The sequence below is a fragment of the Muscardinus avellanarius genome, assembly GCF_963383645.1.
Source record: "Muscardinus avellanarius genome assembly, chromosome: 10".
NCBI lineage: Eukaryota > Metazoa > Chordata > Mammalia > Rodentia > Gliridae > Muscardinus > Muscardinus avellanarius.
Window position 1 is genome coordinate 89,443,496 of NC_137796.1, and position 23,555 is coordinate 89,467,050.

Consider the following 23,555-nt stretch of genomic DNA (forward strand, 5'->3'; position numbering starts at 1 on the left):
TTACAGAAGGATCGCCTCAGCAGCATAGAAAGACTCTTAGCAGCCGAACAAGATCCTGTTTCAGTACAAAAAAATAAAAAGGGCTGAGGGCGTAGCTCAGAGGCAAAATGACCCGAGGTTCAATCTCCAGTACCAAAAAATAAAATGAGACAAAAAAATTCTCAGGCCCCAAATATAGCAAAATCTGAACTATTTTGAGGACTGACATTAGGACACAAGTGGAACATCCCACCCTAAGAAACTTTGTTTCAAGCACTAAATTTTTTATAATATTAAATTGCCTTCAAGCCAGGCATGGTGGCGCACGCTTGTAATCCCAGCATTGGGGAGGATGAGACAGGAGGATCCTGGTTCACGGACAGCCTCAGCTACTTAATGAGGCCCTTGCAACTCAGTGAGAACTTGTTTCAAAATCAAGAATAAAAATAGGGCTGGGGGGTGTAGCTTGGAGGTCGAATGCTGCTGTGTTCCATCCCCAGTACCCCCCCTAAAAAATGCCTTCAGATTTTGTGTATAGATGAATATGAAACAAAGGAATCTCAGGTTTAGACTTGGGTCTCATTGTGTATATGCAAATATTCCAAAAATCCCAAACAGTCTGAAATCTGAAACGCGTCTGGGCTCAGGCCTTTAGGTTAAAGGATGCTCAAGCTGTAAAAATAAATGAGATGCTCCTGTTTTGTTTTTTCTTTGTGTGTGTGTGTTGGGGGGTACTGGGATGGAACCCAGGAGCATTCTACCTCAAAGCTACACTCCAGCCGTGTGTGTGTGTGTGTGTGTGTGTGTGTGTGTGTGTGTGTGAATGGAACCCAGGGGCATTCTACCTCAAAGCTACACTCCAGCCGTGTGTGTGTGTGTGTGTGTGTGTGTGTGTGTGTGTGTGTGTCTGGGGATGGAATCCAGGGGCATTCTACCTCCGAGCTACACTCCCTGCTCTATTTTTTATTCTTTATTTTGAACCAGGTCTCACTAAGTTGCAGAGGGCTTTACTAAGCTGAGGCTGTCCGTGAACCGCGATCCTTCTGTCTCAGCCTCCTAAGTACTGGGATTAGAAGTGTTGGCCATCACCTCAGGCTTGGTCCTGTTTTTGCTACAAAAAAAAAAAAAAAAAAGGGCAAAATGTGCACACACACGGAGTACACAGGGTGGAAGGGCGCCCCCTGGAGGCCAGTGTGAGGTGATGGCCACTCACAGGAAGGAAAATGTCTAAATAATATCCACAGAGGTACTAGTAGTACTTCTCTCCGGGAAATAGAAATAGAATTTCCATTCTTCTTTTTCTCCCTCCTTCTCCTCCTCCTCCTCCTCCTCCTCCTCCTCCTCCTCCTCCTCCTCCTCCTCCTCCTCCTCCTCCTCTTCCTCCTCCTCCTCTTCCTCCTCCTCCTTTTTTTTTTTTGTAGTACTGGGAATGGAACCCAGGGGCATTCTACCTCCAAGCTACACTCCCTGCTCTATTTTTTATTCTTTATTTTGAACCAGGTCTCACTGAGTTACAAAGAGCCTCACTAAGCAGCTGAGGCTGTCTGCGAACCGCCATCCTCCTGTCTCAGCCTTGGGAAGTAGAATTTCAAGTTATTTTATCTGTTCTTCTATTCTCTCTCTCTCTCTCTCTCTCTCTCTCTCTCTCTCTCTCTCTCTCTCTCTCCTTTTCATTTCTTTTCATTTTATTTTTTATTTTATAGTGGGGATTGAACCCAGAGGCATTCTACTTCCAAGCTACACCCAGCCCTTTTTATTATTTGTTTTCAAACAGGGCCTTGCTGGGTTACTGAAAGTCTCACTATGTTGGTTAGGCTGGTTTCAAATCTGAGATCCTCCTGTCTTATCCTCCCAAGTACTGGGGGCATGTACCACCACACCCGGCTGGCATGTTTGTTTGTTTGTTTACTTTTATATATTTATCAGCACTGGGGATTGAAAGCAAGGGCATTCTACCTTTGAGCCTTATTTGGAAATAAGGTCTCAGTAAGTTGATGTAAGCCTCACTAAGTAGCTGAGGCTGATTTGGAACCTGCAACCCTCCTGTGTCAACTTCCCAAGTACTGGGATCACAGGCGTGCACCACCACGCCCAGCTAGCTCCTGTTTTCCTGAGAGCATGATGTAGGAGTTGTTAGGGGGCTACAGGGTGAGAGGTAGAGCAGGAGTCTTGAGGTCTGCAATACCTGCTTTTGCAATTCCAATATACTGCTTCCCAGCTGTGGTCCCTGCCTGGGACTCCTCACCTTTCAGGGCTCTCCGTTTCTCTTCTGTAAAATGGAAATAATAATGTCAAATTTCTCAGGCTACTGTGAGGATTAAACAAGGAGATAAGTAAATGCAAAGTGCTGGGTATCATGCCTGGCTCATCTAATGTGCTCAGTAAACTGTACAGATAATTGTATAAAATGATTTATTCAGCCCAGTGTGGTGGTGCACGCTTATAATCCCAGCATTTGGGAGGCTGAAACAGGAGGATCCCAGGTTCACAGCCAGCCTCAACTACTTAGTGAGGCCTTCACAACTTAGTGAGACCCTATTTAAAAATAAAGAATAAAAAATAGGGCTGGGGGTATAGCTCAGAGGTAGAATGCTCCTGGGTTCAATCCTCAGTCCCACACACAAAAAAGATTCATTCAACAAACATTATCAGCTGAACGTGTTGCCACGTGCTTGTAATCCCAGTGCTTGGGAGGCCGAGACAGGAGGATCACAGCCTCAGCAAGTAGTGAGACTCTATTAACCTAGTGAGATTCTGTTTCAAAAAAAAGACTAAAAAATAGGACTGGAGGCTAGAGCTCAGAAGTAGAATGCTCCTGGGTTCCATCCCCAGTATCAGAAAAAAAAAAAAAATAGGGCTGGGGGTGTAGCTTGTAGGCAGAATGTCCCTGGGTTCAGTCCCCAGTGCTACACACAAAAAAAGTTATCACCATTTAGTGCTAGAGCCACAGCCTGGGCAATGCAAAGCTGCCCCAGCTCTGCACAGCTCACAAACTAGTAGGCACAGTCCTGCACTAGCACACGAATAAATAATTGCATATTGCAGTCTAGAGGGGAAAGTCCAAAGAACCGAGAGAGCAAATAACCAGCAGCACCTGATCTAGACATTTTTTAACTCAAATGAGTTCATCACTGACGGAGCACGACGACCCTTTGCCCTCAGTGATAAGAAGATGCATCATGTGTGCAGCGTGCGGGACATTCTGCAAAGGCCTTTTCACAGTGGACGTTTTCATGTGTTCCTACACCAGGTCCTAAGCAGAGATTCTGACCCTAAGCTCACCGATGGGGAAACAAAGATACGGAGAGATAAAATAATTTCCTCAAGGTCACAGCTTGATTACACTGGTAGCAATGAAGAGGTCAAAATCCAGGAGCTGGGCTGAGGGTGTAGTAGTGTACAGAGCTTCCCAGCATACGTGATGCCCTGGTTCAATGCTTAGTACTGAAAAAGAAAAGATTTTAAAATCTCAGGTCTTTTTCTTTCATTCTTCTCCTTCTCTTCCTTTTTTTTTTTTTTTTTTTTTTTTTTTTGTTGTTGCAATACTGTAGATGGAACCCAGGGCATGGTATCTGCAAGCTACACTCCCAGCTCCCTATTCTTTTATTCTATGTATGCGTTTGTGTGTGTGTGTGTGTGTGTGTGTGTGTGTGTGTGTGTTACTGGGATGGAATACAGGGGCCTTCTACCTCCAAGCTACATCCCCAGCCTTATTTTTTATTCTTGATTTTGAAACAGGGTCCCACTGAGTTGCAAAGGGCCTCACTAAGTAGCTGAGGCTGGCTGTGAACCGCGATCCTCCTGTCTCAGCCTCCCTAATGCTGGGATTACAAGCGTGCGCCACCATGCCCGGCTTATTTTTTATTTTGAAACAGGGTCTCACTAAGTTGCAAAGTGCCTTGCTATAAATTGCTGAGGCTGGCCGCAAACCTGAGCTCCTTCCGTCTCAAGCTCTCTCAGCCTCCCAAGTACTGGGATTACAGGCATGCACCACGTCAGACTTGCTTGTTGTTTATTGCTCTTGACAAATGTCATGGACAGGTTTTTTTTTTTTTTTTTTTTTTTTTTTTGCGGGTCTGGGGATGGAACCCAGGGGCATTCGACCTCCGAGCTACACCCCCTGCCCTATTTTTTATTCTTTATTTTGAAACCGGTGAGTTGCAGAGGGCCTAAGTAGCTGAGGCTGTCTGCAAACCGCGATCCTCCTATGTCAGCCTCCTGAATGCTGGAATTACAAGCGTGTGCCACCACGCCCGGCGACAGTTTTTTTTTTTTTTTTTACTTTCCAGTACTGGGGTTGGAAACCAGGGGCATTCTACTTCAAGCTACACCCCTAGCCCTATTTTTTATTCTGTGTGTATGTGTGTATGTGTGTGTGTGTGTGTGTGTGTGTGTGTGGTACTGGGGTTGGAACCCAGGGGCTTTTCTACCTCCAGGCTACACTCCCAGATCTATTTATATTTTATTTGGAAACAGGGTCTCAGTAAGTTGCTGAGAACCTCACTAAGTAGCTGAGGCTGGCTTTGAACCTGTGTAATCCTGCTTTCTCAGCCTCTCAAGCGTGGGGATTACAGCGTGCGCCACCACGTCCGGCTCGTAGAGTTTTACTAGGTGGTCCCATATTCTAGCTCCACTATAAGCTGACTAGCACCTTTCTGCCTCTCACATCCCTTATCTGTAAAATGGGGGATGAAACTAACTCAAAATTGTTGTGAGAATTAGATTGGTTAACATATGTAAGACATTAAGAACTTTGTCTATTAGAACTATAACTATTATTCATATAATTAGTTACATAAATATTTTCTCATTTTTAATTTTAGTCTACAATATAAAAATTTTAATTTATTTTAGTCAATTAATTTTAATAGTTGATACACATTTAAACTGTTTTCAGTATGTCAGTATCACAAACAGCACAGCAATAAGTAATACTTACTCATACTGGTAACTACATTGATTTTACATATACACTAAATTCAATCCCCAGCACCACACACAAAAAAAGTATGGGAAGTTTAAAAAAAATTTTTTTTAAACTGAGGATTGTGCCCGGCGTGGTGGTGCAGACTTGTAATCCCCGCGCTTGGGAGGCGGAGACAGGAGGATTGCGCTGGTTTGGAGCCAGCCTCAGCTACTTAGTGAGGCTTTCAGCAACTTAGTGAGACCCTGTTTCCAAATAAAATAAAAAATAGGTCTGGGAGTATAGCCCGGAGGTAGAAGGGTTTCCAGAAACCCCAGTACCACAAACAAAACAAAACAAAACAACAACAACAAAAAAAAAAAAACTGAGGATTGAACCCAGGTGCATTTTACCTCGAAGAGAAACCCCCAGGCCTTTTCTTTTGTTTTTAGTTTAATTTTTTTTAATTTTTTGCAGAACTGGGGATTGAACCGAGGGCAATTCTACCTCTGAGGGATATACCCCAGTCCTATTTTTTATCCTTTATTTTTTGAATTTTATTTATTTATTTTTTTTTTCTTTTTGTGGGTCTAGGGGTGGAACCCATGGGCATTCAACTTCCGAGCTACACCCCCTGCCCTATTTTTTATTCTTTATTTTGAAACTGGGTCTTACTGAGTTGCAGAGGGCCTAAGTAGCTGAGGCTGTCCACGAACCACCATCCTCCTGTCTCAGCCTCCCGAATTGTGGGATTACAAGCATACACCACCTCGTCCAGCTTATTCTTTATTTTTGAAACAAGGTCTCACTAAGTTGCAGAGGGCCTCAGTAAGTAGCTGAGGCTGGCCAAGAACCTGCGATCCTCCTGTCTCAGACTCCCAACTACTGGGATCACAGGTGTGCACCACAGTGGGCAGTTGTAATTTTAAGACATTGGCAAATTGCCCTTCATGGGTATCTCACAGATTCTCATATATTAACTTATAGATATAAAGACATTTTAAAATAGAAAGCACACGCTGGGCACGGCGGCACACACTTGTAATCTCAGCATTTAGGAGGCTGAGCCAGGATAGTGGTTCTTGGCCAGCCTCAGCTATTTAGTGAGGCCCTTTGCAACTTAGACCCTGTTTCAAAACAGAGAATAAAAAACAGAGCTGGGGTGTAGCTGAGAGGTAGAATGCCTCTGGGTTCCATTCCCAGTACTGAAGAGGAAAAAAAAAAAAAAAAAAGAATAGTAGGCTCAGATGTGCTGTAACCTTGCATAGACTAATAGACTGACAGGGAAAGTAATCACACAGTGCACACAGTGGGGAAACAGCATCAGAACATGGACTTTGAGCCCTGAATTTCATTTAAGTCCAGGTTAACATTTCATTATATTAATGCTGCAATATTCTTAATGGCAGTAACTTAATTTCTAAAAATTTTTTTCGACTTTTCCTTTGGGATATTTTCCTACTCTGGACTCATCTTGGGCTCTGTCAAGTGACCCTAGGACGACCATGCTGACCTTCACAGGGTTTGCCAAGTGAGTGATCTTCTTTAACCTGCAAGAATTTTGGCCTGTAGTACAGTGACTTGCGGGGAGCAGAGTTTCTCCGGACATTTCCAAAAGAGCGTTTAAATTACCGGGGGGGGGGGGGCAACTAAAAAGCACGTGACATTTTGCAACTTCACTCGGATCGGATCATTTTCCAATCAGGTGGTTGGTGACTTGCACTGCATCCTATGGAATAAAGGAAGCCCGCCTCACGGTAGCCAGGCTCTCATTGGACGGTGGAGCTGTCAATCCTCAGCGGTATAAAAGGAAGCGGCCGGCGGCTACTCGGGCCAGAAAGGCAGCGTGCGGACCGAGTTGCGCGGCACGAGACTTGCCGGGAGAAGTTCTTCCGGTAATATTTGACTGTTATTTCAAATTAACTTGAGTGGAAAATAAAAGGGCCCTCTCTTGCCCCCTTCCTCCTCTCCCTGCCCGGCCGGCGCGATGGCGGAAGCCGCGGCAGGCGCCTGCGGAGAGGCGATGGCGGCGATGGTGGCCGCGGAAGGTCCCTTGGGCCCGGCGGGCTTGGTGCCGGGCCGGGGCTTCTCGAGCTACCGGCCCTTCGATCCCCAGGAGCTGGGCTTCAGCCCGAGCTGGCGGCTGACAGGCTTCTCCGGCATGAAGGGCTGAGGCTGCAAAGTCCCCCAGGAGACGCTGCTCAAGCTCCTGGCGGGACTGACGCGGCCGGACGTGCGGCCCCCGGGGCTGGTCGGAGGCCGGGAGGAGGCGGCCCAGGACGCCGGCCTGCCCGCCCCGGCGGGCCCCGGCCCCAGCTTCCCGTTCCTGAGTATCGGCATGGACTCGTGCGTCATCCCCCTGCGGCACGGGGGCCTCTCCCTCGTGCAGACCACTGACTTCTTTTACCCCTTGGTGGAAGATCCCTACATGATGGGGCGGATCGCCTGCGCCAACGTGCTGAGCGACCTCTACGCCATGGGCATTACTGAATGTGACAACATGTTGATGTTGCTCAGTGTCAGCCAGAGCATGAGCGAGGAGGAACGAGAAAAGGTAACGCCGCTCATGGTCAAAGGCTTTCGGGACGCTGCCGAGGAGGGAGGAACGGCAGTGACAGGAGGACAGACCGTGGTCAACCCCTGGATTATCATCGGTGGGGTGGCCACCGTGGTGTGTCAGCCAAACGAATTCATAATGCCCGACAACGCAGTTGTAGGGGACGTGCTCGTGTTAACCAAACCCTTAGGCACCCAAGTTGCTGCCAATGCCCACCAGTGGCTGGATAACCCTGAAAGATGGAATAAGATAAAGATGGTGGTCTCCAGAGAAGAGGTAGAGCTGGCCTATCAGGAAGCCATGTTCAACATGGCTACCCTAAATAGGACTGCAGCTGGATTAATGCACACGTTTAATGCCCATGCAGCCACAGATATCACAGGCTTTGGCATTTTGGGACACTCTCAGAACCTCGCCAAACAGCAAAGAAATGAGGTGTCCTTTGTCATTCATAATTTGCCAATCATTGCCAAGATGGCTGCCATCAGCAAGGCCAGCGGAAGGTTTGGACTCCTTCAAGGAACTTCAGCTGAAACCTCTGGGGGATTACTAATTTGTCTGCCAAGGGAACAGGCTGCGCGATTTTGTTCTGAAATCAAATCCTCCAAGTACGGAGAGGGTCACCAAGCATGGATCGTCGGCATTGTGGAAAAGGGAAACCGGACTGCCCGGATCATTGACAAGCCTCGAGTGATTGAGGTTCTACCTCGTGGGGCCACTGCTACTTCTGTTGCTCCCGATAATTCCAATGCCTCCTCTGAGCCTAGTTCGTGAAGTAGAGTAGCAGAAGTTGTTGGGAACTCTGAGCCTTTGTATACAATCATGGATGATTTTCCAGGGTTGATTTTAAGAAACTTCCAAAGAAGGCTGCCTGCATAGTGGTTTCATCTGCTCTTTTTCGGGGATTTGAATCCGCCCATCAAAAGCTGCCTATAATTACATTCCAAGGCCAGAAGTACGTGAAACGTGTTCATCTTTCAGGTTGACAAGTTGCAAAAACCTGTTTCCTCTTACCAAAGCAAGATGAGGCCGTTACAGTTTGAGGGGTTTTCCTTTGCACTGAGTTAATTCATTTCTGCACAGGGAGTGAGATTATTAAAATTACATACTTAAAAAGTAAGTTTGCAAAATGAAAAAAAAAATTTAGAAGCAAAAGAGTTTGGATCAAAACTGTTGCTAAATCTTTAAGTTGTTAAGAGAGATCTTATGATACAATGTCAAATTCTTTATTAGATTTTTCTGAGGAATTGCCTCTTCCCTACTTTGGACAAGAATTGAGCAGCTTGTACCATGACTGGGAAAGGAGGACCTGCCGCCGTCTGACCTGGTCTCTGTTAATGATGTCTCTCCCTCTAAATCCCAGTAAGGATTGGGAGAGGCAGAGCGAACCCCAGAGCCCAGGCCTTGATGGGCATTAAGATGTTAAATCTTGTGCTGAAAATTCCTGGTGATTTAATTAGTAGAGTGATTTCTTATAGTTAAAATAAAAGTGACTTTGTTGGAACTCTTGAGCTAATGTTTGGTTCTTTGGAATTCTGAATCTCTTACAGTCTTATCAAAGGAACCTGTTGCTACACTTAGAATCTGGCAAAAGGAGCAGGGCCTGGTAACGTATGCTTGTAATCCCAGCATTTGGGAGGCTGAGATAGGAGGGAGGATCGCGGATTGTGGACAGCCTTAGCAACTCAATGAGACCCTGTTTGAAAATAAAAAATAAAAAGGGCTGGGAGTATAGCTCGGAGGCAGAATACCCCAGGGTTTTATCCCCAGTACCGCAAAAAAAAAAAAAGAATCTGGCAAAGGGGAAAATGAGTGTTTTTCCTGATCCTGCATCACAGGATTTAACACCCAGATTTAGGTTTCTACCTCCCCCAGAAATGACAGAAAAGGCCCCAAATTGGGCATAAACTCCAAGGATTAGAGTGTGGGAGAGAAAATAGCAAAAGGTGGTGTCAACAATTCTTGGAAGATGGAAAGGAGATGGAAGAGGGGTAACTGATTTCATAGAATAGGAGAAATTGTCAATAAGAGAATACCAGCAAGACACAAGGAAAATTGGTCTCAAGGTACTTGGGAAGGTGTGTGTGTGTGTGTGTGTGTGTGTGTGTGTGTGTGTGTGTGTGTAGTGGGGTAAGGGATGGGATTTAAAAAAAAGAAATACTGGTTGAAAGTTTATACACAGAGCCAGATATGGGCTACATGTCTGTAATCCCAGGATTTGGGAGTCAGAGACCAGAGGATCAATCACAAGTTTGAGTTGAGCTTCAGCAATGTAGCAAGAACCTGTTTTAGAGTAAGAAAAAGGGCTGAGAGTTTAGCTCTGGTAGTGTCCCTGGGTTCAAATCCCAGTAACACTCACACCAAAATAAAACCTCAGCCGAGGGGGCTGGGAGTGTAGCTCACTGGTAGACCATGTGTCCAAGCACCTAGCATGGGCCAAAGCGTGAGATGAAATTTCTAGCACCAAAAAGCAAACAAAAAAAGGCAACCCTGGATGCTGGTAGCACACACTTTAAGCCCAGTACTTGGGAGCTTGAGACAGGAAAGTCACAGGTTCACAGCCAGCCTCAGTCACTTAGGCCCTCTGCAACTTAGTGAGGCCCTATTTCAAAATAAATAATAAAAAATAGGGCTGGGGCTGGGCATGGTGGTGCACTTTTGTAATCCCAGCATTCGGAAGGCTGAGACCAGATCGCGGTTTGTGACAGCCTCAGCTACTTAAGTGAGGCCTTTTGCAACTCAGACCCTGTTTCAAAATAAAGAATAAAAAACAGGGATGGGGGTGTAGCTCAGAGGTAGAATGCCCTTGGGTTCCATCCCCAGTACTGCAAAAAACAACAACAACAACAAAAACCCCAATAGGGCTGGTGTGTACTTTGGAGGTAGAATTTCCCTGGGTTCAATCCCCAGTACTGCAAAAAAAAAAAAAAAAAAAAAAAAGCAAGAAGCATAAACTGTTCCTTGCTAACAGGTGAAAAGATCAGAAAACAATCTTGGTTTAGTCCCCAGTACCACCAAAAAGAAAAAAAAAATAAACATTTACATTTATGGTGCTCCCAATTAAAATCACTATGGGCGTGGTGGCACATGCTTGTAATCCCAGTACTTGGGAGGCTGAGACAGAAGGATCATGCAGGTTTGAAGCCAGCCTCAGCTACTTAGCAAGGCTCACAACAATGTAGTGAGACGCTGTTTCCAAATAAAATATAAAATAAGTCGGGAGTGTAGCCCGTAGGTTGAAAGCCCCTGTGGTTCCAAGTACCACAAAAATGAATAAAATAAAAATCACTATTCAGTGACGTCTCCCAGTTGAAAAGCTTCACTATGTGTGTGCATGAGTAAGTTACTGAGTCTTGAACTCACTCTTCCTCTGAGCTATATCCCCAGCCTTTTTTATTTTTGTATTGAGGCAGAGTCTCACTAAATTGCAGAGGCTGGCCTTGAACATTCAACCTTTAAGCTGCCTGAGAGTTGGATTACACGATTATAGATATGAACCACTGAGGCCCAGCAGCACAATTAGTTTTTTTTAAGTGTGTGTGGAACTGGGGATTGAACCCAGGGGCAGTCTACCTCCAAGCTACCCTCCTAGCCCTATTTTTTATTCTTTACTTGGAAATAGAGTCTTGCTAAATTGCAGAGGGCCTCACTAAGTAGCTGAGACTGGCTGTGAACCTGCTCTCTTCCTGTTTTAGCCTCCCAAATGCTGGGATTACAAGCTTGTGCCACCACACCCATCTTAAAATGACCTTTTTTAAAAATTATTTTTGGTGGTACTGGGGTTCCTGGAAGCCCTTCTACCTCCGGGTTACCCTCCCAGACCTATTTTTACATTTTTATTTGGAAACAGGGTCTCCTAAACCAGCGCACGCGGCTGGCTTTGAACCTGAGGGATCCTCCTGTCTCTGCCTCCCAAGTGTGGGGATTACAAGCGTGCGCCACCACGCCCAGTTTACAATGGCCTTTTTAATGCCTTATTTATCTATTTCTGTACTGGGGATGGAACCCAGGGGCATTCTACCTCTGAGCTACACCCCCAGCCCTATTTTTTATTCTTTATTTGAAACAGGTCTTACTAAATTGCAGAAGGCTTCACTAAGTAGCTGGGGCTGTCTGGGAACCGCAAACCTCCTGTCTCCGCCTCCCAAGTACTAGGATTACAAGCGTGCACTCTGAAATATGAGCAATCAAGGAACAACAGATGTTTGAGGCAGGTTTCCAACTTTGATTTCTGGCACCACAAAACAAAAATCCAAGGGAAACCTCATAGGGGCTTCCTCTGATCGCCCAGCCAGCACCCAGTTACTGTTCAATTCCTCACCCTATTTTATAGCCCTTATCCTAATTTAAATTTTTTTTTTTGTAGTCCTAGGGATTGAACTCAGGGACATTCTACCTTCAAGCTATACCCCCAGCCCTATTTTTTATTCTTTATTTTGAAACGGTCTCACTAAGCTTCAATAAGCCTCAATAAGTAACCGAGGCTGTCTGGGAACCTTGACCCTCCTGTCTCAGCCTCCAAGTACTGTGATTATAAATTAAGCGTGTGCCACAATGCCTGCCCGGCTCAGACCCTGTTTCCTTCCTTCCTTCCCTTCTTCCTTCCTTCCTTCCTTCCTTCTTTTCTTTCTTTCTTTCTTTCTTTCTTTTTCTTTTTTTCTTTTCTTTTTTTTGTGGTACTGGGTATGGAACCCAGGGAACTTCTACCTCCGGGCTACACTCCCAGACCTATTTTATATTTTATTTGGAAACAGATCTCTTAAGCCAGCTGAGGCTGGCTTCGAACCTGTGCGATCCTCCTGTCTCGGCCTCCCAAGCGCAGGGATTACAAGTGTGTGCCACCATGCCCAGCTACTCAGACCCTGTTTAAAAAAAAAAAAAAAAAAGGCCGGGCGTGGTGGCGCACGCTTGTAATCCCCGCACTTGGGAGGCAGAGACAGGAGGATTGCGCAGGTTTGAAGCCAGCCACACGCACTGGCTTAGGAGACCCTGTTTCCAAATTTAAAAAATGTAAAAATAGGTCTGGGAGTGTAGCCCAGAGGTAGAGGGGCTTCCAGGAACCCCAGTACCACCAAAAAAAAAAAATAAAAAAAATAGGGCTAGGAGTGTAGTTCAGAGGTAGAACGTCCCTGGGTTCAATCTCCATTACAAATACAGATAGATAGATAGTGTCTTTCCTCCTAGCCACACATGAAAGGCCTTTCGAGGCCCCCTAGGCCAGATCCCATTGTACATGTAGGTAAACTGAGGCTAAGAGAAGAGAAACAATCTTTCTAAGGGCATTGGTGCCCAATCGCCTAAATCTAAGTATCCCATTAACCCCTGTGGTCTCAGGGACCTCTGACCAGTTCAGGTTCCCCCACCCTCACACCACCTGTCCAGCCCTGAGTCTCTGCTCCTTTGTTCTCCAGCTGCCACCACCGCTTCCATTTGAGGATTTCCCCCAAAAAAGGGCCACACTGGGGCCAGTTACCCCACCTTGTGCTAGTGAGGAAGCAGCAGCAGCAGGTGTGTGTGCACGTGTGCAGGGTCACCAGCCTCAGCCCAGCGTCCTATCATTAAACATTTATTGGCTTGCAGTGGAGAAACTATAATATGAAAATATCCTTCCAGTTTCTTGGGAGGATAGACTTGTAAAGGGCTAGTAAACCGTGAATCAAAAGACAAGACCAAACAGTGGTGCCCTGATTAAAGCAGGGAGTCGGGGATGCCGAGACACGGCCAAGGAGAACAGAGAACACTCACTGGACGAGGGGCCAGACGAAGGGAGCAGTTAATAAGCTCAGCCTGTTCCCTCTGTGCGGAGTTTGCGTGGTCTTAGAGCATGATGCTATGGAGGAAAGAACTTGAATGGTCCTGCAAGATGTTTTACAAGAGCCTTATAAGCCGGGCGTGGTGGCGCACGCTTGTAATCCCAGCATTTGGGAGGCTGAGACCAGAGGATCGTGGTTCGCAGACAGCCTCAGCTACTTAGTGAGGCCCTTTGCAACTCAGTGAGACCCTGTTTCAAAATAAAGAATAAAAGGCCGGGCGTGGTGGCGCACACTTGTAATCCCCGCGCTTGGGAGGCAGAAACAGGAGGATCGCGCAGGTTCGAAGCCAGCCGCGCACTGGCTTAAGAGACCCTGTTTCCAAATAAAAATGTAAAAATAGGTCTGGGAGTGTAGCCCGGAGGTAGAAGGGCTTCCAGAAACCCCAGTACCACCAAAAAAAAAAAAAAAAAAAAAAGAATAAAAAATAGGGCAGGGGGTGTAACTTGGAGGTCAAATGCCTTTGGATTCCATCCCCAGACCCCCCCCCCCACATACATAAAGGGCTGGGCCGGGCATGGTGGCGCACGCTTGTAATCCCCGTGCTTGGGAGGCAGAGACAGGAGGATGGCACAGGTTCAAAGCCAGCCTTGCTGGCTTAAGAGATCCTGTTTCCAAATAAAAATATAAAATAGGTCTGGGAATGTAGCCTGGAGGTAGAAGGGTTCTAGCCCCAGTACCACAAAAAAAAAAAAAAAAAAAGGGCTGGGGGTGTAGGTTGGAGGCAGAATGGCCCGGGTTCCATCCCCTATACTGCCAAAATAATAATAATAATAATAATAATAATAATAACAACAACAACAACAACAACAACATATAAAACAAGCCAGGTGTGGTGGCACACGCTTGTAATCCCAGCATTCGGGAGGCTGAGACCCAGAGGATCGAGGTTCGTGGATAGCCTCGGCTACTTTGTGAGGCCCTCTGCAATTCAGTGAGACCGGTTTCAAAATAAAGAATAAAAAATAGGGCAAGGGGTGTAGCTCAGAGGTCGAATGCCCCTGGGTTCCATCCCCAGACCTGAAAAAAAAATAAAAAATAAAAAACAAGGTTGTGGTGTAGGTCAGAGGTAGAATGCCCATGGGTTCAATCCCATCCCCAGTACTGAAGAAAAAAAAAAAAAAAGAGCCTTATAGCTCAGTCAAGAATCTCTCTGGAGGAGGGCCAAGGCAATTCCAGAGAGAGATTCTTCCTTTCCCTTAATCTACAAGGACCATCTGATTTGTTTTTGTTTTGTTCTGTACTGGGGATTGAATCCAGAAGTGTTCTACCTTTGAGCTACACCTCAAGCCCTTTTGATTTTGTTTCAAACAGGGTCATGAAAAGCGGCGGAGTTCTCCCTAAATTGTAGAGGCTAATCTTGAACCTGCAATCCTCCTGTCTCAGCCCTTCAAATATTGGAATTATAGATGTGCCACCACACCAGCTTCATCCCTCTGATCTGGACTCTTACTCTTCCAAAATCTGAGGCACAAAATGTATTCCTGAGAAGGCTACTTTCTGTGTGGTGTTTAATATTTCACATTCCAGTACAAGTGTTGTGGTTCTTACCTGGAGAATCTCACTAAACTCCATTGAATGTTCTGGGGTGAGCTGAAATGTCCAACTTCCAGATCCACGCGCTAGACCAGTGAGCCAGAACTTTAGACCTGCATGTCTGCCTAACTGGAAGACAGCACCTGGATACCCTACAGCCATCTTAAATTCAGTACGTCTCATCCTGGTGCTTAGGAGGCTAAGACAGGGAGATTGCGGGTTCTCTGCCAGCCTCAGCCACTTAGTAAGGCTCTCCACAATTCAGTGAGACCCTGTTTCAAAATAAAGAATAAGCCAGGAATGGTGGTGTGCGCTTATAATCCCAGCATTTGGGAGGCTGAGACAGGAGGATCGCAGTTCGAGGACAGCCTCAGCTACTTAGTGAGGCCCTCTGCAACTCAGTGAGACCACATTTCTTTTTTTTAAATTTATTTTTATTGGTGCATTGTAATCATACATCACATTGGAATACAAGACTTGAGAGGATATACAAGCACACATCATCCAATTAGCCCTCATCCAGCCCCCATCCCATTCCCTCCCCCTTCCTCGATCCCATGCTTGCTTGGTGATTAACTTTGATACATTTGTTTATGTACCTCCTGCTTTTTAAAGAGGCTTCATCCTCCCCTATTCCATACCCTCTGATTGGTCACCTTAATTGCTTCACTATAGGGCCCTTTCTATAGCTCGACCACTTCCTGTTGCCTCTTTCCTCCTAGTTAATGATGATTAGGGGAAGCATCTGGTTTTAATTTTCTGCAATATTTCTCTGTGCATGCCGCGTTGCAAATACCGATCCCACTCTTGACCGCCCCAGTTGTGGCCTGGCTACCTGGTGGACTGATCCAGATCTCACTGGCTCAAGCAGCGGCCTTGCCTCTTGGGAGGCCCCGATTCTGGTCTTGCTGGCCCCGACACTGGCCTAACCCCTCAGCTGGCTCCGATCCTGGCCTCCGAGGCCCCAGCACCGGCCTTCCTCACGGCAGGCTCCGATGCTGGCTGATGGCCCTGGCATCGGCCTAACCCCTCCGCAGGGTCCGATCCAGGCCTCGGAGGCCTTAGTAGCGGCCTTGCTTCACGGAAGGCTCCAATGCCGGCCGCTGGCCCCGGCATTGGCCTAACCCTTCAGCAGGCTCCAATCCCGGCCTCTGAGACCCCAACATCGGCCTTGCCTCGTGGCAGGCTCCAATGCTGGCCACTGGTCCCGGCATCGGCCTGACCCCTCGGCAGGCTCCGATCCCAGCCTCAGAGGAGTGAGACCACATTTCAAAATAAAAAATAGAGCTAGGGGTGTAGCTCAGAGGTAGAATGCTCCTGAGTTCCATCCCCAGTACCTCAAATAATAATAATAATAATAATAATAATAATAATAATAATAATAATAAAGAATTAAAAACAAATCAGGCTGGGGGTGTAACTTAGAGGTAGAATGTCCCTGGGTCCAATCCTTAGTACCACAAAAAGAAAACAAACAACAACAACAACAACAAAAAAGATTCAAAATGTCTCAAGATAATTCATTATATTCCCTCTCACCTAAATTTCCCAGGTCTTCTATATCTTCATTTTAGCAAATAGCAAAACTATCGATCCAGTTACTCAAGCCAGAAACCTAGGAGTTGCCCAGGACCGGTCTTTTCTCTCCTCTCCTTTATCTAGCCTTCCCGTGCCTACGCCAGTGGCTCCTTTGTGCTCTCAAGTTACCAGCAGCTTAGCAGTATACAAATCAGGTGTCCACTCATTTATTAACACGTTCCCTCCTCTCTCTTTGTATACATGTAATTGTGTGCGTGCGTGTGTGGGTGCGTGTGCTTGCGTGTGTATGCATGCATGCACACACTCTGGGAAGCCTCACAGTGTTTTAAATTCAGTAGCATTCAATTGTTTCCCATAGTATTTATCTGCATTTCAGGCATTATATCATAGGTGCTAATAACTTCTTGAAGCCAAACTGCTTGGATTTGAAACCTGGCTTTACCACTTTATTAGCTGTTAAGTTACTTAACCTCTTGGTTTCCTTACCTATAAAATGAGGATGACTGTAATAATATTACCTTCCTCATAGGTTGCTATGAGAATTAACCGTGTAAAATGTTAATTTTGAGCCGGGCGTGGTGGGGCACACTTGTAATCTCAGCATTCGGGAGGCTGAGATCGGAGGATCGTGGTTCGCGGACAGCCTCAGCTACTTAGTGAGGCCCTCTGCAACTCAGTGAGACCCTGTTTCAAAATAAAGAATAAAAAATAGGGCAGGGGGTATAGCTTGGAGGTTGAATGCCCTTGGGTTCCATCCCTAGACCAGCAAAATAATAATAATAATAATAATAATAATAATAATAATGTTTTATTTTTAATTTTTGGTACTAGGGATTGAACCCAATGACATTCTACCTCCAAGCTAAAGTCCCAGCCCTATTTTATTTTATTTTTTATCTTGAAACAGGATCTTGCTAGGCTGATAAGAGTCTCTCTACTTGTGAGGCTGTCCTCAAACCTGCAATCCTCCTGTCTCAGCCTTCCAATACTGGGATTACAATTGTGTGCCACCGTGCCCGGCATAAAATGCTTGCATCAGTTATCCTAGATCCTAGTCCAGGTCATTCCTAAAGACTAGATGGATCCAGAAAACATGCTTGCATTCTTTTTTTTCTTTTTTCTTTTTTTTGGTGGTACTGGGGTTCCTGGAAGCCCTTCTACCTCCGGGCTACACTCCCAGACCTATTTTATACTTTTTATTGGGAAACAGGGTCTCTTAAGGCAGTGCGGCTGGCTCCGAACCTGCGCGATCCTCCTGTCTCTACCTCTCAAGTGCGGGGATTACAAGCGTGCGCCACCTCGCCGGCCTCATGCTTGCATTCTTACAACAAATTCGTTTTTTTTTTTTTGTTTTTTTTTTTGTGGTACTGGGGGTGGAACCCAGGGGCTTTCTACCTCTGGGATATACTCTCAGATCCATTTTATATTTTATTTGGAAACAGGGTCTCACTAAGTTGCAGAAGGCCTCACTAAGTAGCTGAAGCTGACTTCAAACCTGTGGGATCCTCCTGTCTCAGCCTCCCAAGCGCTGGGATTACAAGCGTGCGCCACTACGCCCGGGTTCTTTCTTTCTTTCTCACTGAAGATGGAACCCAAGGGCATTCTATCTCCAAATTACACCTCCAGCCCCATTTTTTATTCTTTATTTTAAAACAGGGTCTCTCTAAATTGCAGAGGTCCTCACTAGCTGAAGCTGCCCACAAACCCTCGATCCTGCTGAGATTATAAATGTGCAACACCACACCTGGCTTTCCCTTTTCTTTTTTCTTTCTTTCCATTTACTCATGTGTTCATTTATTTATTGGTACTGGGATTGAACCCAGAGGCATTTGACCCCCAAGCTATACCCTAGAGCTTTTTATTTTGAAATAGGGTCTTGTTCATTTGCTGAGGGGCCTGGTCAAGTTGCTGAGGCTGGCCTCAAACCTGAGGTTCATCTGTTTCTGACTCCTAAATACTGGGATTACAGGCAAGCACCAGTACGCCCAGCCTTGTAAACCTCTTTAAACTCCTGGATAGCAGAGGAAGTAACTCTAATAGGGGCACAATAATAATTCTCTATAAAACTTAGGTTCCACAAAAGCCTCTTTTTCCATGGTCAATAGCTCAGTGGTTCTCAGATTAAAATGTAACAACTCGCCCACTTGTAAAACCCCCTCCCCCGCCCACCCTCTTGGGAGGCTGAGACAGGAGGATCGAGCAGGTTTGAAGCCAGGCTCAGCTACTTAGTGAGGCCTTCTGCAATTTACTGGGACCCTGTTTCCAAATAAAATATAAAATAGGTCTGGGAGTATGGCCCGGAGGTAGAAAGCCACTGGATTCCACCCCCAGTACCACCAAAAACAAAACAAACAAAACAAAACAAAACACCATAAAAAAAAAAAAAAGTAACAACTCAAGCCGGGCATTGTGGCGCACACTTGTAATCCCAGCATTTGGGAGGCTGATACAGGAGGATCGCGGTTCGAGGACAGCCTCAGTTACTTAGTGAGGCCTTGGCAACTCAGACCTTGTTTCAAAATAAAGAATAAAAAAAATAGGACTGGGGGCGTAGCTTGTCCTTGGTGTAGAATGCCCCTAAATTCCATCCCCAATACCGCAAAAACAAAACAAAAAACATGATTTACCACCTTCTAATTTCTCAAATGCAAGAGAGCCTGGCATTCGCACGTGTGGTATATAGAGCTGTGACACTGACCAATGGGACTGAGGAGGAGGACAGAGGCCAGACCCGAACGGCCCGTAGTTCAATGTCATGGAACCTTCCTTGCAGGAGGGAGGAGGACCTACTGTGTTCTTTAGGACAGGAGTTGGAATGGGATTCCTGGATTGTATCCCGTTTGAATTTGCTCCCTTCTTTCCCTTCAGCTTCATCCAAATAGCGTGGGTCGTCAATGTTCCTAACCCCTGAGAAACTTAATAGCTAGGCATAGGGTCCTATTAAGGGATTTCCCACGGAGCAGATCCTCCTCCTCCTCGGCTGTCGTTTCACTCTGGCGCCATCTGGCGCCCACATAGGAGCGACGTGCCTGCGCGCTCTTCACTCGGCCTTAGCCTTCCCCGGGTCACATTGGTACCTCCACCTTTAAGATGTTTGGCCTCCGCGGAGGAATTCGACTTCCGGAGTGTAGGAGCGCACGCTTGAAGTCCCTCAGATTGGTCCAGTCCGGGTTAGGAGGCGGGCTCTAGCGAATTCCACATAGATGATTGGTCTTTCCTCCGGCTCCGCCTCATGACACTGAGAGCGCTCGTGATTGGTCAGAAGCCTGGACGCGGGCTCTCTGCGTGGCGCGCGGTGCCTGTGCGGTCGCGGCTGCTGCGGGAGGTCAGCATGTCCAGCCCCGGTGGTGATACGCGTGGGGACACGGGAGAGAACGGTACTGCTGCTGCCGGCTCATTCAGCTTCAGCCCGGAGCCCACGCTCGAGGACATGTAAGAAGACTTCGTCCATTCGGCCCGGGTTGGGGGAGTCGACCCTTTCTCTTACTGGGGAGAGCCTTTCCACGCGGTCGGAGGAAAAGGCTAGCAGCAGTGCGGGGCCCTGCTTGGGACCCCTGGAGAGCCTTCGAAACCGACTCCTCTGCGGACAGGCGCAGCAGTGCACAGCGAAAGCGGGAGGAATTGCGTGATGCGTTTTGAGTAACGTTCGGACGGTCCTTCAGCCCCGCCCTGGGAGGTATCCGAGTCCCATGCTGCCTCCGCTCTTCAGGAGTGGGTGGTTCCACGGGCAGATGAAGTGCCGGGCGGGACGACCGTATTTCTTGCTGGATGAAATTAAGAAAGGTTTCTTAGGGGAAGCAGCCCGGGGCTGCATTCTGTAAGATCAGTAGAGACCAGTGGAGAAAGTGCAGAATAGAGAGTATTGTTAATTGGCTAGAGGTTAAAGTCTCTGCCAGGCACGCCAAATCCCAGATGAGGAAACCAAGTCTCCTGAAGAGGAAATGGCTTGCTCAAGGCCATCCAGGGATTTAGTTGAAGAACCTCGGGTTTCTAGCCCTCTACATACTGCTGGGCGGGCTGCCTGCCTGGGCCTTGCAGCTGCTCTCCACCTACTAACCCCGGGTCTCGGGCTTCCACCCCTTTTATCTTCCAGTCGACGCCTCCATGCAGAGTTTGCTGCTGAACGGGACTGGGACCAGTTCCACCAACCTCGGAACCTCCTCCTGGCTTTGGTGGGGGAAGTGGGAGAGCTAGCCGAACTCTTGTGAGTAGATGGAAGGCTTCCTGGAAGAGGCTGTGTTGTGGGGAGGAGAGCAATTATTCGACTCTCAACCATTCATGGATAGAATTTTCCTCCTTACCGCCAGTCTCTGTGACTGGTGTTGGGACTACAGAGATTACTCTCTTAGTGGGGAAGCACCCACTAAGATCTCACTGAGTTGCTGAGACTGGCCTCGAACCTGCAATCCTCCTTTTTCAGACTTTGAAGAACTAGGATTACAGGATTAACCCTAACCCCCAGCCCTACTTTATTTTCTGTTTTGAAACAGGGTCTCACAAAGTTGCTGAGTTCCTTGCTAAATTGCTGAGGCTGGCCTCCAACTTGTGATCTTCCTCTCTCAGCCTCTCAAGTACTGAGATCACAGGCATGCACCACCCAGATTATATCAGGGGTGTGTGTGTGTGTGTGTGTGTGTGTGTGTGTGTGTGTTTTACTGGGGATTGGACACCCCTAGCCCTATTTTATTTTATTATTTTGAAATAGGGTCTCACTAAGTTGCTGAGGCTGGCTGTGAACCTGTGATCCTCCTGTCTCAGCCTCCCAAGTACTGGGATTATAGGCATGCAACACCATGCCTGGCTTAGATCAGGATTTTGTATCTGTTTTGTTCTCTGTTGTTACCCAAGTGTTTGGTATATCATAGGCATCTGGTAGATTAGATCCAGAGGATGAGTGATAGATTCGTGGAAGAGAGGGGTGGGTCATAAACCCAGAAAGATAGGATTGGGGCTACAGAGTGATGGAGTTTGGACAGAGACCTGAGCCAATTAGAGTCATAGAAAGATTGCCATACCTGCAGGATGGATTGGATCACTGAGAGGGCAGGGAGACCAGTGAAGAGGCTCACGTGGGGATGAAGATATGAAGGCACAGGTTGGGCTTGGGGGGGTGTTCCCAAGTACTTGGGAGGCTGAAACAGGAGGATCGCTGGTTTGAGACCAGCCTCAGCAACTTAGCAAGACCCTATATCAAAATAAAAAAGGACTTAGGGTGCAGCTCAGAGGTAGAATGCCCCTAGGTTCAATCCTAGTACCAAAAAAAAAAAAAGGCACAGAGAAGTGAGTTAGGGAGGGCTGTTCATTCAATACAGTTTACTTAGTATCAGCTGTGTGCTGTATCTTCTAGAATTGAGAGATAGGCCTTGAATAAGGCAGATACACTAATGAAGGAGTCGGCCATGAGGAAAATCCTTTTTTTTTTTTTTTTTTTTTTTTGGTGGTACGGGGGTTCCTGGAAACCCTCCTTCTACCTCCGAGGTACACTCCCAGACCTATTTCATATTTTACACTTTTTTTTTAAATTTGGAAACAGGGTCTCTTAAGCCAGCATGGCTGGCTTCAAACCTGCGCGATCCTCCTGTTTCTGCCTCCCAAGTGCGGGGATTACAAGCGTGCGCCACCACACACCCAGCTGAGGAAATCTTGAGAGGGGAGGGGATAAGTATTCAAGGCAGAGAGTGCAGTAAAGTGCAAGGCCTGTGATAGTTTGGCCTATTTGCAAGAAAAAATTATAGTGGCTTTGTGGGAAGTGAAGGAGAGAGTTGTGGATGAAAAGTAGATGAGTTGGGGCGGGCGGTGGTGGTGCACACCTGTAATCCCAGGCACATGGGAGTGGAGGGAGAAGGATCTCAAGTTCAAAGCCAGCCTGGGCAACTTAGCAAGACCATGTTACAAAATGAAAAAGGACTCAGGGTGTAGTTTAGGCATAAACTGCTCACCAGGCATGGGTGAGGCCTGGGTTCGGTTCCCCAGTATTGATGGAGGGGGAAGCGGATGACTGAGCAGGGAGGTAAATTAGGTGGCTTCTGCAATGATCCAGGTCTGAGGGTTGGTCCGGACTAGTAGTGGCTAGGCCTGGAGAAAAGTAGAATTGAGCCTCAGAGGTTTGTTTCAACAAGTAAAATGGTCTCTTGGCCCTCCATTCCTTGGCTCAGGTGGACACCCAGGGGCCTGGCTGTTGGCTGTGGGTCTCTTCCCCACCTGAGTTCTTCCCAGGGCCCAGAAGTGTTGGGCGGTTCTTAGAGGAAGTTCCCAGGAGGTGGGAGTTCATTGCTGCAAGGACTGGGGTGCTCCTAAGGGCGGTGGGACCCACTGTCCTGCCCAGCAGCTCTTTGTGACTGTCTGTTCTGCCTCCAGTCAGTGGAAGTCTGACGCAGAGCCTGGCCCCAAAGCCTGGCCCCCGAGGGAACGGGCAGCACTTCAAGAGGAGCTTAGTGATGTCCTCATCTACCTGGTGGCACTAGCAGCCCGCTGCCATGTGGACCTACCCCAAGCAGTGCTCTCCAAAATGGACACCAACCGGCGTCGTTATCCGGTCCATCTGTCCCGCGGCTCTGCCCGCAAGTATACAGACTTGCTCCGTGGAGCCATTTCTGAAGACCAGACTGTGGGGCCTACAGACCTTGCCCAGGAGTCCACGAGCCAGGACTCAACCTAGAAACATAGGATGAAGGCCTGCAACTCAGCATGGCATCTGGAGAGAAGAGGCCCTGGCCATGGAACTTTTTCTGGTCCTTTGCTAACAAGTTAGGGGTCTAGTGGCCCATTTCTTTCTTCTTTCTCTCTATTTTTCTCCTCCTGTGGTACTGGGGATTGGGCCAAGGGGTACTCCTCTCCTGAGCTATACCCCCAGCCCTTTTTATTTTGATACAGGATCTAACGAAGTTGCCCAGGCTGGCCTCGAACTTGCAATCATCCTGTCTTAGCCTACCAAGTACCAGGATTACAGGCAAGTGCCCTGGTGTCCGACTCTGATGGCCCCCATTTCTTGATGTTTGATGTTCAAGAGCCTCCAGAAAGTAGTCTTCTGGTGTTTTCTCTCCCAATAAAACAGTTTTGAGCAACATCTTCTAGATTCTTCCTAGGAGCCAGGACCTGTCTCAGCAGGTCCTGGAGAGGGACACTAGAAGCGCCTGTGTCCAGTTCTTATTCTGTTCTCTATCGTATCTCCTACCTGTAGGGTGGAGAGATCCAGTTTCTAGCAAATTCCCAGTGGTAGCTTTTGCAAATC

The 23,555-nt window shown here is 47.1% G+C and overlaps 2 protein-coding genes across 2 annotated transcripts; both read left to right on the plus strand.

Annotated features, from left to right (window-relative positions):
• Window positions 1–6,869: 6,869 nt before the first annotated feature.
• On the plus strand, window positions 6,870–8,213 carry SEPHS2 (selenophosphate synthetase 2; the record flags this gene model as incomplete). The annotated part of the gene is made up of 1 exon (XM_080704630.1): window positions 6,870–8,213. The coding sequence occupies one exon, from the start codon at window positions 6,870–6,872 to the stop codon at window positions 8,211–8,213; it is 1,344 nt and encodes a 447-aa protein (XP_080560756.1).
• Window positions 8,214–19,655: 11,442 nt separating this feature from the next.
• On the plus strand, window positions 19,656–22,982 carry DCTPP1 (dCTP pyrophosphatase 1; the record flags this gene model as incomplete). The annotated part of the gene is made up of 3 exons (XM_080702406.1): window positions 19,656–19,756; window positions 20,418–20,528; window positions 22,682–22,982. The coding sequence occupies 3 exons, from the start codon at window positions 19,656–19,658 to the stop codon at window positions 22,980–22,982; spliced, it is 513 nt and encodes a 170-aa protein (XP_080558532.1).
• Between the last annotated feature and the right edge of the window lie 573 nt (window positions 22,983–23,555).